Source organism: Centroberyx affinis, unplaced genomic scaffold (assembly GCF_046629955.1).
Source record: "Centroberyx affinis isolate AG114_WGS23_722 - 3 ecotype Tasmania unplaced genomic scaffold, CSIRO-AGI_Caff_v1 ptg001293l_1, whole genome shotgun sequence".
Classification (NCBI taxonomy): domain Eukaryota; kingdom Metazoa; phylum Chordata; class Actinopteri; order Beryciformes; family Berycidae; genus Centroberyx; species Centroberyx affinis.
This window is the reverse complement of record NW_027279799.1, coordinates 402,289-419,568: the sequence shown is the minus strand read 5'-3', so window position 1 is coordinate 419,568 and position 17,280 is coordinate 402,289. Positions and strand designations below refer to the sequence as shown.

The following is a 17,280-nucleotide window of genomic DNA, read 5'->3' as shown; positions in this document are numbered from 1 at the left end:
CCAACCAGGGCAGAAAAAAAGTTGAGTGCTTTTGTCTTTTGCAATGATATGGAATAAAAATACATGTATACTGTATGTGCAGGCAGTGTGCATGCAAGGAGGAATCGTTACATCTCATAAAGAAATGTCAATATATTTGTTGGGATGACTGTCTCAATAATTACAGGTAGATAAAAGAGAGGCTGTGTGAGCGCTATGTTTTAAAACAGAGTGTCCTCGCTTAACTCATTCTGTTCGGATCAACAAACTGCTGTAAGAACTCATGGAATAAATGTGTCTTTACCAAGTTACAGTCAAGTAAACAAAGACTTTGTGTGACTTAGTATTTCATGTTTTCACAGTTTGTAAATTTCCTGGATTGGATATTTTTATAAATAGGAAATAATTCCTGTGAGGAACTTAGCTCCATGTCTGTTGAGTTTATCTAAAAGGATCATATCACCATCAGGTCATGTTCTGTACCTTGCATTTAAATACAAAATACAACGCTGTCAAATAGTTACTGGATATTAATAATTTATATATAGAGCATTGATTTCCACATCAGGCCGACCCAAAAGATGCATACAAAGTCATAGGCGTCCTTTGAGGAAAAAAAAAACAGTTTTCTCAGTTTCTGTTTGTAATTGTAATTGTATCTGTACTGTGGTTTCTGTTAATCAGAAAGTGGGTGGATTTGTCTGTGAAACCACACTGGTAGATGTTCTTGCTTCATACAGTTCAGAAAATGAACTGTAGAGGGAGACATACGGCACTGTCAGTTGAAAGTTGAAAGTAAATCCATACTCCTTCCAGAAGAAATAAATGTCCTTTTTGTTTGCTGTTAGTGCAAAAACCTTTTAAATGTAAAGCTATGTTGGTTAGGAGCCATACAGACAGACACAATATGTTCCATAAAGGCTCAACAGAGAGACAGTGTTAAAGGCACAGAGATCAGGGCATTCACTCTCAAACACACCTTTGCAGAAATCAGTAGTCAGTGGAGGCAGTGGGCAGAAGACATGGTGAGAGAGCAGATTTGTTCATTTACCAATGCTCAGGGTCTGATGCAACTATCCCTTGGGCTACTGAACTAGGGCGAGTGCAAATGTAGAAACCAGTTTTAGATGTTGGAAAAAAAGCATGGGTGAGAGCAGATTATGGTTATTGGGTTTATATTTTTTATTTATTGGGTTTCCCAGCACAGATGTTTTGTCGAATTAGGACCATTACAGGAGGCTCAACATTAAATTCAAAAGAAAAAGTAAAGTAAAGGAAAATGAGATGTCAACACCCTACAAACCTTGCCCCACTTAGGACTTAATGACAAATCTATATTGCATTTGTGAATGTTAGATTAAATATTTTATGCTAATGAGTCTATATGCATCATATTTTTTTACCTTGATAAATTATATGTATGTCTCTTGTCTCTTTTAGCTTTTACTATAATAAATTTCACTTTTTGAGCTTATGCTAAACCAAAACACTATATCCAATAAGTTCCACCGTCTACAGTAATAGTTCGGCTGACCTAACTGACATGAAACCTGCATAAAATACAAAACAGAATGTAATAAAACAAAACCAAAAAAACTGTCATGGTCTTAGTCTTGCAGGTCCTGGCCTTTCTCTTGGCCTTAATGATTACCATTTCTTTGAATATAAAGTTCTGGAAACACATCACTCATATAAAATAGCTTAAAATGAACGTCCACCCTCAGAGGAGACAACCAGAACTATTTTACAGGCCAGATCAGATAAAAATTATATGACACACTTGATCCAGTGTTTTTAGGTCTTGTTTTGGAGAGACACATTGGCTGCTGATGAAGTGTTAATCCCACTGGCTCTGGAAAGTAACTGGGAAAAGGAAAGCAACCCAGAATTTGAAAGCAAAAGGTTGTTTTTTTATTGATCATTATCTTCACTGAACACAGCTGAACAGCTTACATCCATTTCTTTGTGTATTAAGCTAATGAGTATGTTTTTGATAGCCAAACATTTTTCCCTTTGATGAACAAAATAGTCATGTAAAGACAAAGGTTTTTTTTAACAAGAAGATGAAGTGATAGAGTTAACTGAGGACACACATCTCTATTAATAGTATATAATATAATACAAGCAGCATAACTTGATACTTTCAGTCCTAGAAACAGAGAGACACAAAGAGAATGCCATTGAAAAAGCAAACATATGATGATTGCTATACTTAGTAAAAAAAAAAAAAAAAAGTTTTTATTGAACTGATCAGCAGAGGTTTGGAACATTGTTAGAAAATAAAAATATACATATACTAAAGACAAGCCATCCAGTAGTGTTTTCCTCTAAATTGAATAGTAGGCTGGAACACTGCTGATAGCAGAGGTATTTGAAGACATAAACCTACTGAAACACTTTATCAGAATATGCCGGTTTGTATGTAAAATATTACCTACCAATGGTTTTAGCTTATGCAGTCACACGATTCATTCTATTTTTGACACCTGAATGGCTTGGACAAGAAACAGTGAGCTAAAGGCTAAGAAAAATGCAGCACATAATTCCCCAAGGCCTTGCACATATACCTGATAGCATTCAAATGCTCTGCAAGCAGCATCCACTGTCCATATGAATATTAATCTGCACAGAATGGTGTAAATGTCAGAGATTTAGAAGGAGAGCAAGACAGCTGTGGCCCTTAGACGATGTTGAACTCGCAGACGGAGGCCTTTTCCGCGCGGCAGCTCTCATCAAACCACTTCCCATTGGCTGTGGTGGAGAGGATGGCACAGTTCTGGCCCCGCCCCCCGTCCGGCTGCAGGGTGATCTCCGTCTCCCAGTTCTTGAAGCGCACGGCGGACCCGGACTGGTCAACCCACTGGCCGTCGGTCACCATGTCGTTGATGCCCAGCCAGATGTGCTCCTCGGGGCCGACGCTCTGCCGCACGTAGCTGTAGAGCTGGTCGTTCTCGTCCCCGGTCAGAGGGGTGCTCAGGCTGCCCCCCTTGGCGATGCAGTCGTCACTGGCCGCGTGGTAGGTCTTCTTCACCGGGTCGGCCAGGAAACACTTGCCCAGGATCTTGGTGCCTCTCAGGCAAACTGAAAGGAGGGAGGAGAGAAGTCAGTGCTGTCCTTTATGCTCTCCATCACTAACTGATGTTCCACCACTTCCATGCTGTTATCCCTGACTAATGAATCACAGCCATGAGGTGAGGTGAAGTCCCCCGCCCCATCCTGACCTTCCCCATCCCACGCAGCATACTGTTTGGAGTGTAGTGAAAAATACATTGGAGTAATAGTGATCAGATGTGAGACTATAAACACAAAGGTAAAGGTTTTTGACAGTTTCTTCTGTTGTGATGCAGTTTTGAGTCTCAGCTGTGCAACACATACATTTAAACTGAACTAATGCGTTGTACTTGTGCCACCATCTTTGCAGGTACCTGTTTGTAAGGCTTGCTGCTCTTTCAGCAAATTCAGCTCTAGCACAATGTCATTGATCTGTTTCTTCAGCTCCTCAATTGCAGCATTGTTTGCAGCGTCTGTTAAAGTAAAAAGAAAAAACCCCACCATATTTTCAGAGCCACGTCACATTCAGTCTGTTATTGATTAACTTTGATGGCACCTCAGTAGTGTTATTCTGTAGAAGGTATTCAGAGATTGAACAAGTGATGACAGTTTTCTTCTCCAGTGTCAAGTAAACATGCCTCTTACCTTTCTTGCCATTTCTTTTCTTGGAGACGCTCTGCTGGAGTGTGCAGTGTGCCAGCAGGAGAAGGCAAAACATCAAGCTGACCCCTCTAGTATCCATAATGCTCAGAGAACCGCTTTACTGCTGGTAGTAAATCCACAGTATAAACAGTGTTTTGGTATAGCGATGGTGCGCCACCAAAGCCCTTTGTAGCTCTGTGGGTTGGCCAGACTCAGACGGCTGTGTTTTACACGGCTGGAGTGGCGGCGCAGAGCTGAATGAGGAAATCTTATCTCAGAGAGAACAAATGTTTTACAGATGTTTAACAGCTGTTTGTTCCTTTTGAAATGCTGATGAGAGATGGATGGTGAACAGGGTTGTGCGGTGTTTAACACTGTTCAGACAAGCATGACTTGGGCTCCATATGTTTTTAGGTTACCAATGAATCTCAGGAGAGGCACTATATGTCTATGTGTCTATATGCTGCATTTGTTTTTATCTCAAAGGCAGGAATGTTTTGTGTCTTCCCTAAAGTATGACATTACTCAGATTCCCTCTTATAGCCCACATGAACTGCATTTGACTAATTCAAACCATTATCATGTATGTGCAACTGTTGGTGCCACTTAGGAGAGAATTACTACAGACAGTTGGCAAATGATTACCCACTTAAGCTCATAGTTGTCTGCTGCTTGAACGTGAACTGAACCTCTCCTGTGTTCCTGGCCGGTCTTCAGAGCCTGTTGTTGTTGTTGGTGACGGCTGTAAACAGGCCAGAGGTTGGATGTTTTGTTATTTCTCCCAGAGTCTGCATCTGGTTCTCCTCAGTAAGCTGGAGGAGGCACAGTTGACACGTGGCAGAGTCTTACATAATGACTCAACAGGGTTGTGAACGTAGGGTTTGTTTTTGTTTCATCTTTCCTGTGGGAGGAGTCTTGACTAGAGAGATGTTTCAGTGACCTCTGCCTACCTCACTTTGACTCTTTAGTGTCATCTTGCCTTATTGAATAAACATATTTCACAGCCAAACCACACAGAAACTAAAGTGACGCATTGAAAACGCTAATTTCCAAACATGAGCAAGTCAGATAGTCAAAACAGCTCGACTGCCACCTATTGCTTGCAAATCATTTATATAAATACTGGATGAAACAACTATACACATTTTATCATATTATTCTCATGGAAAAACAGCTCAATGACAAAGATGATTTTTTTTTTTATGTAATTTTATCAATATATTTGAAATAAAATATTTACAAAATAAATTAATAATGAAGCAGATACATAGATCAGTAATATAACATTCATTGAAAATAAGTCAATTTACAATGTACAAAAGTTCAGGCAAAGGCAAAGGCAGCTTGACTTGTATATAGAAATATATTCTAATAATGCCCATTGGTTGTGTTCGTTGCCCTGTGCACAGCAGGCAGGTCTACACTAGAGTCTCTGATTCAGAGTCCAGTCTGTGTCTCAGAAGCAGACAGTGCATGGGTCATATTTCATTTCAATATTCACTCAAATGCATAGTTAGTTAGTTTGTTAGTATCAGTGCTAAACTGTCTCCGGACTACATCACCTCGGCCGTAAACACTTTCTCTTCCATGGAATAATAATGTTGTTGTGTGGTGTACTGCTAAGATGACCATAAAACAGGAAAGCACACAGTACACTTCGTCTACAGCTACATGGGAGGTTGTGTTGAATTATATAGTCTTTAGTGTTAGATAGAGACACAATGCTTCAAAAGCTGCTTTTCAACTCTATTATAGCAGCTGCTGAGCTCATGTCTTGTGACTAAATGCACAATGTTCATAATTTATTTCAGCCTCCTTGGTTGGTTTGTTGCTCTTCTAACTAGTTAGCAAGGCTCACAATTTCCAAATACTGTAGCGCCTATATTTGTATATCTGAGTATATTTCTTACAATCTATCATTTCAGGATACTGTGTTTCACAGTGCAAGAAAATTAAAAACACTGAAACAATAGATAAACAGTTAAAATGCACAGGAATACACTAGGATTGCAAAATCACCATGCTCAACACAAAATAAATACAACTAAATGAAGCACAGAACACAAAAAAGGCGCATCTTGAGGTAAAAACATGCAGGAATAAATTAAGTGTGCTTATGTCTGCAAAAAAAATACAGTGAGTCCTCTTCATCTTGGTTGTTGCCATGGTAAACAGCCCCCACTATCTGAAGCCTCTCCAGAGCATTAGGCACCATCCCTCTGGTCTACGTTGGGCAAAGCACTGCAATAAAACCACAGACGAATATTAGAAGAACTCATAACTACAACTGACCAGGGATCAGGCTTCAGCATGAGGTAATGTCAGTAAAAATTAGGAGACTGCGAAGAAGAGGGAACACAAAAGAAAACAACATCTGGCAGATATCTAAATTTGATCAAATTATATCCATCATTTCTAGACTACTGAGTATATAAAAATGAAAACACACTGAACCATATATGAACAATTACAGAAGCAGGTTGGGTGATTTGAAGGAGAAACACTTGGCAAGGCTTGTGAAGGAGGAGTGCTTGTTAAATTACATTAAGGGGAGCTGGAGAGGCCATTTGGGGAAACTGTAGGACACTGAGCATGAGAACAGCACAATGCAGTCTGGCATTACTGGCTAACTGCTATTCATCCTAATAATGATAGAAAAGGCTAAGTGTCACTCTGTAAACGGAGTGTACCAGGATGTGAGTGTGTCAGTGAGTCATCGTCAGTGAGGGTTCGTCTAGACACAAAGGAGGATCTATCATGCTGCAACCAGCCGCTGTGCCACAGTGGGAGAGGAGAGGAGGTGAGAAGGACGGGGTCAGGGTGAGATGAGCACCACAGTTCAGCGGTCAACAGGGGGCGCTCTCCCGGAGCGAGCGACAACACCACACAGCGCAACATCACGTGTGAATTTGTCACAAACCTCTCCATCCGCTGCTCTCACACCAGAGCTAGCAGCAATAAATCAGGCAGGATAAAAAAAATGGAAAGCAGAGAAAGAAAGCATAAAAGAATGAAAATGACAGCATGTGAAAGAAAGGGCAGACAGAAGATACAGTGCAAATGTTCTTGGCTATTAACTGGAAGCATTAAGTTCAGGTCATCGGCTACGGCCCCAATCACTGGTGAAATGGAACAATTGATTGGTTATTGATCCTGTGGTTTCTATGAAGCACGTATTACAGTCTAGAGATACTTTCAACATATCAAACCGCCTAATTCTACAATAGAGGATGGTTCACCTTTGAGAATGTAGTCTGTTAAGAGACTGGGCACCTTGTCGCTGTCGTCCCTCATCGCTTGTAGAACTGCAAGGCAGGAGACAGAGGAATGAATGGATCGCTCTGTGGTATTGATTCAGCATCTACGTTTCAAACAGTCAATAAATACAGATGATGAAACTCACTCTTGGTCAGGATCTGGAGGTCTTCAATCGAAGGAGGATGTCCTTTTTTCTCATAAGGGATGACCGTGGTCAAATACTGTAAGACATCAGGAAAAAATTACAAGAAATGAGAGATAGAAATTCAAAGGAGAGAATATCTGCTGCATGATGGAGAAAAACAATGAATGTGATTTGACTTCTTGTATCTCTTATTGGCAGATCCGGTTAGGTATCTATTTTGAAAAGAAAGGTAAAGTTGAGAATAAGACTCTTAAGTGGTGTGTTTCTGTTACAAGTATAGGGAGACGTTCCCATCAGAGTGAAAGCAAACGTTTTTCAGTAAAGGAAATGGAAGGAGAGAGAGAAATAGAAAGTAACCTGTCTTTCACTGCACCCACTCCCAAAAGTTTGCCGGAAGCCATTTTGAATGACAGTGGAGAGTCCCTCAATGCTGAAGCGCTGAACAGACAGGAGGTAAAGCAGAGAAACAGGAGAGGAGAGGTGAACAAAGATGAAAGATGAGGAAACATGCAGGAATATATTTTAGAAATTAAAACATCTAAATAAATTGATGGGTCAGTTTTGCAAGAAATGCAGTGAACAGTGTATGAGAAAGATTATAGGATTCGAAAATGGAGAAGAAGAAATATAGAATAAAACAAGTTGAATATAGTAGAAAATAATGGGAAATGTAGCTATATACAGAATAAAACATGTTGAATATATAGCATGAAACAACTACAACAATATCACCATTATAAAGACTCAATAATCTATTATAGTAAACAAACAGTGACATGAAAAGAGATCAAGAAGGAGGATAACTACATCAAGAGGATAACTAGGCTGGTTAATGATTCCTTAAAAAGCCAAAAAAGTACTGACTGATCCAAGCGTCTTCTCCACGCGGCTCTGCGAGCTCCCGGCTCCGCTCTTCAGCTTCTTCTTCTTCTTCAGCAACTCCCGCTGCTCCTTCTGCCGGTTTTGCACGTCGATGAGCACCGAGATGAAGCTGTTCTTCACCTCCTTCTCGAAGTCCAGCTCGTCCCTGAGAGCCAGCTGCTGGATCAGCTCCTCGGAGAACCTCCGAATCGCCGTCTCCGTCTCCTCCAGCCGCTCGTTCAGCTCTGCCACGCTCATGGTCCTCACCCCTGGATGGAAAACACACACACACACACACATAATATTTAATACAGACAATCTAATTTAATACACACAGACAATCGGCCCTGTTCATTGGACACTCACTGTCCTCGTAGCTGTGGCTGGTGCTGGAGCGTTGGATGTCCAGTGAGAGCATGGAGAGGTCCGACTGAGACGGGTTCTGCTGTGCCTCCATGTCAGGAGAGTCCTGCATCATCTCCTCTATCTCCTCGATGACCTGCAGCAGCACACAGCAAAGAAACCAGGGTTGAGGGTCAATTCATGAATGAACTCAGCAGTTAAAATTCAACTGAGGAACTGGAATTGGAATTTGAAAAAACCTTCAGGAAACAGAACTGGAATTGAATTGGAATTTCAGAAAGTTGAATTTAGTTCAGTGAAATTCTGTGAAATTCCATGTGTTTTTTTGTTTTTTCTTACCTCATATCTGAGATTACACATAGTGTTACATATTATCAATACGGAATATCATAAAATGTTAAAGGTTCCTTTCAGGTGATATTTGATGCATGTAATCGTAACCCATACAGTATGATTGAATGTATTTAACTGTTTTTTATTTGATTCATGATGTTTGATTCATAATGTTTAGCAAGTCAAGACAAACTCTCTTAGAAGTGGAATTTCATGGAATTCAATTCTGTTTCCTGTCATTCCAATTCAATTCTAATTCTGTTTCCTTAGAGCTGGGTGACATTCCAATTCCAATTCCAGAATTGGAATTTACCAAGCATTCTCAATTCAATTCATGAATGGCCCCAACCCAGATAAACACACACACACACACACACACACACAGATAGTAACACTCAAACCAAACCCAGTGAACATCAGCCCAGTCAATAAATCTGTCTGAAACACAGATGGGTTTCAGCCCAGCTCTGCTCCTCAGTCTCCGCAGCCTTGACACTCACACTGTGATTGCATACTAAAGACGCAGGTTGACGCCGGTCCAGCTTACCTGCTCCGCTGTGAAAAGTGGCTCCTCGCTGAGGCAGGAGACAATGATGGAGTGCATATCCAGCTGCTCCCTCAACTCCTCGTCGTCCGACAGCTCTGTCGTTACATCACTCGCTCTCTGCCAACGAGGGGAGGGGGAGGGGAGGGAATTTAATCAAAACCCTAAACCCTGGCACAATGAATATTTGAGATTTGTGGGATAAACGGAAAAGGCGGGGGAGGGAGAGAGATGAGGGGTCGGAAAGGGGGGTAAATGAAAAAAATATATGGGGCAGAGAAGGGAGGGGTGGAGTCTAACGCACTGGTTTCTCTTCCAGGTTGAACATGGGGATGTGGAGGGAGCGTGTTCGAGACTGTTTCCAGTCCACCGGCATCACGTTTCCATAGTTGTCCGTTAAGGCGTTCCAGATTCTGTGGGGGAAAATGGAAGGACACAAATCAGGTCTTTTCCAACTTCTGATACCTGAATCTAAATAATTGTCCTGCTTTTAATAAATGTGGTGTGGGTCTCTAGTAAAAACAACATTTCAGTGCAGAGTGCAAAATTTTGCTGAACTATCATCATAACAAACTATATCCTCTGTCTTAAAAAACTATACTTTCTAGCCTTATGTATGTACCCAAGACACTGGTGGTGACTGACTATGAGAAGAAAACCACAGAAATATTTTTTAAAGTCATATCCACAGAAATATCCCAATCAGATTAAACCATTTTGATCAGTAGGTGAAAAGCATGACACACTCCCATAATCCCCAGCGCTGTGGATAAAGCCACTGCTGCACTAACCTATTTTAGAGGAGATTTGAGGATATCACTAAAGCCCGCTGGATAGTTGCAGTATAGCGCCTCCTGTGGAAACACTGTCACCCAACTAATGGCTTTGTTTACATAGTGATTTACTGAGTTGGAGACTTTTCTTCACTCTGAACCCCATAGTCTAAGGTGTTGATGAAAAAGACTGCCATTTTAATGCCTTTTGAAACTGTAACAACTTTGTCTACATTTGTTATTACATTAGAGTAAAATAAATCTGGGTTGCATCTTTAAAGGGAACAAGGTGAAATTGTAATGTAATATAATTATTATCAGATACATGACAAGAGATGGCTCAGTTTATACCCTAGAAAAATTAATATCAGCTGGAGTAAATGCTTTTGATTGTGTGTGTGTGTGTGTGTGTGTGTGTGTCTGGGGGGGGTCAGTTACCTATGTAATTTAGCTGTCAGGCTCTCTAGTGCTGGTGACAGTAGGTTAGGGAGCCTCACAATGACCATCACATCTTAAATAATAATCCAGCCTGTCCTGAACCTTTATAGTCCCATCGAGCCTCTTCCTGAGCATAATCCAGATCTACTGGGGAAGATGAGCAGCACTCCGCACAGCCATGTAACTGCATTAAGCTGCCTTGCAGATATTAAGTAGGCACTGTCATGATAAATGCCACATAGAGAGGCCTAGTACCATCTTTCAGGAATGGTCCCTAAATGCGACCTGTCACTAAAAGCCGTCAATAGCATCTGCATGCTGCAGTTTGCAGAATAAGCATATACTGTATGTTGCCGCCGACGCTGCTATCTGATACATGACCACATTGTGGCAAATGCCGCCCGGTCCCGTCACCGTGTACCGAGCAGACAGGCTAACACTGAACACTGAACAAAAACACTCACTCGTCCTTCTCCAGCAGCGAGTCCTCGGCGATAAGACTCACAGGAGCGATGCTGTCCGTTTCGCCGGTGTAATTTCGGAAGCACACGGACAACTTCTCGTCGAAATCGTTCACCAGGTCCTCCATTGACCTGAAACCGCCCGTTTCCCCCGCGGAAAAGCTGCCGTTGTGCAGCTCGGACAGATCATCCTCCAGGACCTCCGCTCCCCGCTCGGCTCTCTGGGTCACCAGGCCTTTTTGGGGGATCCCCCGGTCTGAAACCATGGTCAGGTCGCTCACATCCGGCCACTGGTCGTCGAAATGTGCGAGCGGCGCCGCCATATCCCGGAGCAGCCTATCCTGTCCTGTCCGATCCGCCCCGGATAAATAAATGATGCATGGCAGGCCGCAGCATCCTCTCTGTCGGTCACTTCCCACTCAGCTGACCCGCTGCGTGCTGCTGCTGGCCCGTCTGCATTGTCTGCACTACTCCCGTTACTTCACAGTAACCAGTGCCGTAATCAATTAGCCTACATTTAAATTTCAGTCTAAATGTCACAACTACCAATCGACCAATAAAAAAAAGTCGTAACTTTTGGCATCACCCTCTCTGAATTGAATACTGAAGTTGAATTATTTAGGCCTATCCCAAAACTATTTCTAACCCCCTCACATCCTTTGGTCTTCCTACTGAAGTCTGAATTACCAAATATCAATAACACACAGGCCAAGTTTACATAGGCATACAGGCCCAGAGCGTCATAACGATTATGGTTTATTAGTATTAGATAGGATCATAGAACAATTTAGTTGGTGTCGTTATATTGGTACGGTACGGAGCCCCTAAAGTCCCGAAAGGTGATATTTTTTTATCTTGTGCGCACAAGTTATTATCTTGTGCGCACAAGATAATTAACTTGTTCCCACAAGATAAAATTATCTTGTGCGCACAAGATAATAACTTGTGCGCACAAGATAAAAAAAATATCACCTTTTGGGACTTTGGGGGCTCCGTATATCTTGTGCGCACAAGATAATTAACTTGTTCCCACAAGATAAATATCTTGTGCGCACAAGGTAATAACTTGTGCGCACAAGATAAAAAATATCACCTTTCGGGACTTTAGGGGCTCCGTAGTACGGGGTTAATTGTGGGCAAAAAGTTGTTACATGATATGTTGAACGGGCTGAACTGCCAGTTTTGTGTGGCGTTTCGTGTGTTGAGCCACTGTGATTACATCTGTTTGACCTGCCTAATTTAGAATAATATTTTAGGGAAACACAAATACTCTCTCTCTCTCTCTCTCTCTCTCTCTCTCGCTCTCTCTCTCTCTCTTTCTCTCTCTCTCTCTCTCTCTCTCTCTCTCTCTCTCTCTCTCTCTCTCTCTTTGTGTCTAAAGAGAAACAGCGACCCCCTGTGGAGGAGACAAGAACTTCCTTGACATCGTCTCATTCCACTGTGTCGCACACTCTCCATGTTTCCAATGGCAACAGACTCCAAACAAACATTATCTGTGCATGGAAAGAAGGAGAGCACGAGAATCACGAATTTAGACAGACCTGTATCCAATCTTAAATTTGCAGAATTTGAGCTTGGTCTTAAATATTTTTTGGCGGATATTTCTTATTTGGTAAGGCTTGTCTCGTGGTGAAATGAGCTCACCTCTGTCGATGCTGAAGAAAACTAGACGCACTCCACTCCAGAATCAGCAATGGTAGGCTATTCACTGAGAGAGTCCGGATGACACAATGCGAAATTACAACTTCAATGTGCAAGTGGGTGGATCTGCATAGGGAACACAAGCATGTCTTTGACCAACAGGGGCAGAGGAAGAGTGCCATACAGGGGGAATCTCCTCACAGGTATTCCTATACTAAACACAATATAACACTGCAGCAGCCATCACACTACCACTACTACTTTCACCAGCTGATTTTGATTCTCCAGCTGCTTCCCCCTGACACTAAACACTGCAGTTGTCTTGTGACTGCTATTTTCATATATTTGTGGTATTTTCAGACTATGAGGCCACACAGCTTGAGGATGATCCCTCTGATGTAAATCCTCCCCCGGTGTCTCATGTTGATGCTGTCTCCACTTCAAAGTCAAAAGCCCCACTAAAGAAAGGTATACTTATTACAAAGCTATTTGAAAGCACAATTCATCTTCTTAGATAGACCTGGAGGTGAAATTTAACCTTTTTCATTCTGTAGGTCTTAATCATTGTGTTCATATCAGAAATGTTTTTTTTCTTTACTACATTAAAATAACATTGTTTTAATAATATGATGGGTTGGGGTTAAGACTTTGTAAAGAGACTACTAGCAAAGCAATAACACAATGGTAACGTGTGCTTGCTTATGTGTGTGTGTGTGTGTGTGTGTGTGTGTGTGTGCTGTTAAGGTGCTCCACCAAGCGACTTTGAGCTAATGTCTTCCATGATGCAGCGCCTGACCCAGCTGGAGACAAAAGTGAAGAGTCAAGCACAGGAGATTGAACGCAAGGTGAAAAATCACTTCCTGCTATCAAAACCAAAATGTCCCAAATGGATGTACAGTATGCACCTCTTTGAAACATACAGTATGTCCAACTCCCAAGTTATTTTCTTCATTTACTTGAAGGATAAAAAGATTTCTGTCTTGGAGGAGAGACTGAAGCTTCTTAAAAAATCAGGTAATTTTTTACAGCATGCTCACAGCTGGTTTCTGCCTTATACACTGAAATACACTTTAACACAGTTACCCTTCATCTCAGAAGTGCTTGATAAAAGGATTTGGTTTTGGCTCAATCCTTCCCATGTGTGAATTTAGAGAGCGCAGGTGATCTGAGCGACAGAGATGATCTTGTTGGGACGTGCCACCAGCTGCAGACCCAAGTGCATGAAATGGAGGTAAGTTAATACTATTAAAGATTCATCCATTTGTTTTCATTGTGGTTAGGTGGGGATTCTAGTCACATGACTTGGACTCAAGTCAGACTGAGTCACAATTTTAACTGCTTGAGGCTTGACTTGATGCATGAAGAGAATACTTAATACTTGACTTGACTTGGGTTCTGGTGACTTGGGACTTGACTTTGACTTGAACTTCGATGAGTCCTGACAAAAGATCTTGTGTTTGTGTAAATGACTTAGATTGAAAGTGATGAGATTTGTTCCACCAGACGACTGAATTTAAATTCTGTTTTCTGAATTTGTATGGAATGATTGAATTTAAGTTGAAACTGATTATAGAAATCAAACTCATGATGCACTTACCAAATTTTTATACGATTAAAACAATATTGCATTGAAAAGTCCTAGATATTTTGTTTTCTTTCAGATATTAAATTGATACTTGACTTCTGACTTGACTTGGTGTTCTACATTTAGACTTGGGACTTGACTTGAGACCAGTTTTTTTTAAGTGTGCTGCTCTCCCTGGCAGCGTTTTCTGAGCGACTATGGCATGATCTGGGTAGGAGATGGAGAGACGAGGTGCCGACCGGAGGGAGAGGAAGCTGAGCGTCTGCAGCCCCAGAGTTCAGAGAGAGGCGTGTGGCAGCCAGGTAGAAGAACGACTATTATCTTCTTCACAAGCCGTACGTTTTCCTAAAAACATTCAACTAGTAGAGCTATAGCTGCACTGACTAATGCTAGGATGGATTCCTCTGAATCTTCACCATAGGACAAGTGAGTACTTATCTTTTGCAGGCTCCTCTGTTGTCAGGAACTTCTGCATGAACTTTGACCTGGTGCTGCAGAACATCAGGGAGCTGAACATCCTAGCAGGAGAGGGAGAGTCCTTTGTGCAGGCGACAGCCAGGGGGGCACAGTTAGCCAGACAGGAGCCCATCCAGCTGAGGCTCTACAGTAATGGCATCGTAATGTTTGACGGGCCTTTCCGCTTCTATCAGGAGCGCAGCACTCAGGTTAGCTGGTTAAAACTGGACAGAAAAATGAAATTGAGCTGTTTAGGATCTTTGGTTCACATCCTGTTTGTCTTGTTCTTTTCAGCAGTGCATGCAAGATCTGATGGACGGGTATTTTCCTTCAGAGCTTCAGGGAAGATTTCCAGATGGTGTGCCTTTTGAGGTGTGTATCTCTCTCCCTCTCTGTCTTTCTGTGTGTGTGTACAAATGCATAAGTGTGTGACTTTGACTAACATAGGATTTTTCCAAAGATGTTTGTTTGTTAATGAGTAGAATCTTATTAATCAGAGAACAAATTTCATCTTTGTGCAGGTTCATGACAGGCGAGAGGAGGAGTTTATTGACCGGCGACCGTGGGCTGAGTTCCCTGGCAAAGGACAGGTGGTTGCTGGGGCAACAGAAAAGGGGAAATCATCAAACGCTACATCCTCTCAAACACCTGGTCTGTTCTGCAAACATCACTCTGTTAGTTCCCAAAATGGACAATGTGGTAGAAACTCTAAAAGTAACTAATCGCCAGGCTCATTCTCATAACTTTTATAATTGTTCACAGGCAAGAAGTTGAGCATGGACCAGTTCCTGAACAGGTTGCCAAAGGTGGTAGTCAAGGCGGGTCGAGTGATTGACATCAGAGACTCGGTGAGGGCCACCCTGCAGGTGAGATGGCTCAGCAGGGAACATCTGCCTCACTCTAAGCTGTTTCGCCTATAGGCCTAATGTTGGTTTATACACTCCTGTTTTCCAGATGATCACTAGTCAGCTATCTCGTCTGTCTGTACTTGTTCATGCTAAACACACACACACACACACTTCAGTATGCTCATCACCTAACCAAATACTTTCATTAGGGTTCATCTGGTGCCCAGAACAGCAATTCAGTGACGCTCGTAGAAACACCAGCACTGCAGGCGATGAAAGAGAGGTATGCAGCATTCAAAATCCACCATGTAGCAACAGATAATGTGATGAATGTCGGATAATGTTATAACTTGTCAAAATGTCATAAAATTTATCTCTAAATGGGCTGAACATGTTATAAGCCCTGTTAAGGTAAGAACTTATTGTAAGTCACTTTGGACAAAAGTGTCTGCTAAATGACCTGATGTAATGTTATCTAATGTAACTTGACAGATAATGAAATAACATGTTTAGATTGAACTTGGAATTAAAATCCTTGTAATGCAATGATTGCTGGTTAATCAGATTTTATTACATTGTTTAGATATTTAGAGAGACATTTTATTACATTTTGACAAGTTGTTACATTATTCGTCGGTTATTGCCTCATGTCAGCTTTTTCTTAACAAAGACAGTGAGCATTTTACTGGCACTGGAATCTCATAGACGTCCATAGATGATGTGACCTTGTCAGCCTCTTCCACTCACTCAGGCTGGAGATGTGTGACTCTGATCGGCCCTCATCCGCCCGTGATGTCACCACACTGAGGGTGAAGTCTGAAGATGGGAATCACAGTTACATACTGAAAATGCGCTTCTCGGAAACAATAGGTGACCTCCGCCAGCATCTGGACAAACTCAGGTGAGACGGCAGGAAGCGGCCTCCTGCGTGGTCAAAGGCATCATCATCCCGAGTATCTTTAGTACCAATCACAGTTTCTTCTTACAGACCGGTCTAGAGAAGCCACAGGGTCACGGTTTTGTCTATTTCTTGCTCTACAGGGGGGAAGGTGTCTCTGGATATGACATCATCAGTGTGTACCCACAGTGCTGCTACAGCGATGACTGCCAGACCCTCCTGTCATGTGGTCTCACACCCAACGCTACTCTGCTGCTGCGGCCAAAACAAAGCAATTCACTGACTGATTCATCCAAGTAAATAAAATAACCCATTTAGGGCTACTACAGTCACAATAAAATTACTCTTCAACCTATAATAGGTTATGACTTTTAAGATTTTTTTAAATCGACATCTCCATGCCTGGAATTATCTTGGCATAAGATTCACAAAGAAATAAACTCTACTGTAGCAAGCTTTCTGCTGAAAACTGAAATCAGAAATAAAGTGAAATGAGAAATAATGTTGAAAACAATCTTTATTTCTAAAATATGCAAATGCAAACAAGGACAAAAATATGAAAATATAAACATCTTTTCCATTTTCGCAAAACATTTGAGATGCTAAGGCATGCGGGGACCAACTTTCCAAAGATAAACCTTGAAAGATTAATGGTGTTAATGTAAGTTAAATATCTGCACCTTGTGGATGTCAAGTTTGTTGAAGTAGAACTGTTGAGCAAAACATTATTACGGCAACAAGTTAGGACCCAGAATGCTTTTACACTGACTTGTGAACACAAACAAAAAAATAAATATCAATACTGCAGAAGTTTTTCAGTCATGAGTGTAATACGTTTATCAAACAGTTAAGCCATTATCAACTTGAAATGTATAGTATCCTATGAACTTATTGATCTAGACATTGTTGAATCTATATAGATCACACAATATGAGTTCCAACGGAAAAACATCAATTGACAATTTCATGTTGCTACCAGGAACAAAACGGTGTAAAGGCGTCAA

The 17,280-nt window shown here is 41.6% G+C and overlaps 3 protein-coding genes across 3 annotated transcripts; 1 reads left to right on the top strand and 2 right to left on the bottom strand.

Annotated features, from left to right (window-relative positions):
- Nucleotides 1-2,653: 2,653 nt before the first annotated feature.
- clec3ba (C-type lectin domain family 3, member Ba) lies at nt 2,654-3,897 on the bottom strand. The gene is made up of 3 exons (XM_071525452.1): nt 3,676-3,897; nt 3,405-3,503; nt 2,654-3,060 (listed from the first exon to the last, which is right to left on the bottom strand). Exons 1-3 carry the CDS (start codon nt 3,770-3,772, stop codon nt 2,660-2,662), a joined length of 597 nt encoding a protein of 198 aa, XP_071381553.1. The 5' UTR covers nt 3,773-3,897; the 3' UTR covers nt 2,654-2,659.
- Nucleotides 3,898-4,951: 1,054 nt separating this feature from the next.
- Nucleotides 4,952-11,177, bottom strand: fez2a (fasciculation and elongation protein zeta 2a). Its single transcript, XM_071525467.1, has 9 exons — nt 10,852-11,177; nt 9,481-9,589; nt 9,180-9,296; nt 8,303-8,435; nt 7,940-8,205; nt 7,433-7,513; nt 7,076-7,151; nt 6,912-6,977; nt 4,952-5,913 (listed from the first exon to the last, which is right to left on the bottom strand). Exons 1-9 carry the CDS (start codon nt 11,169-11,171, stop codon nt 5,897-5,899), a joined length of 1,185 nt encoding a protein of 394 aa, XP_071381568.1. The 5' UTR covers nt 11,172-11,177; the 3' UTR covers nt 4,952-5,896.
- A 1,305-nt stretch (nt 11,178-12,482) lies between these two features.
- ubxn11 (UBX domain protein 11) lies at nt 12,483-16,576 on the top strand. Its single transcript, XM_071525432.1, has 14 exons — nt 12,483-12,544; nt 12,652-12,692; nt 12,850-12,957; nt 13,234-13,334; nt 13,452-13,503; nt 13,641-13,720; nt 14,256-14,376; nt 14,522-14,739; nt 14,825-14,902; nt 15,052-15,181; nt 15,293-15,396; nt 15,588-15,661; nt 16,130-16,279; nt 16,420-16,576. The coding sequence occupies exons 1-14, from the start codon at nt 12,483-12,485 to the stop codon at nt 16,574-16,576; spliced, it is 1,476 nt and encodes a 491-aa protein (XP_071381533.1).
- Nucleotides 16,577-17,280: the final 704 nt, after the last annotated feature.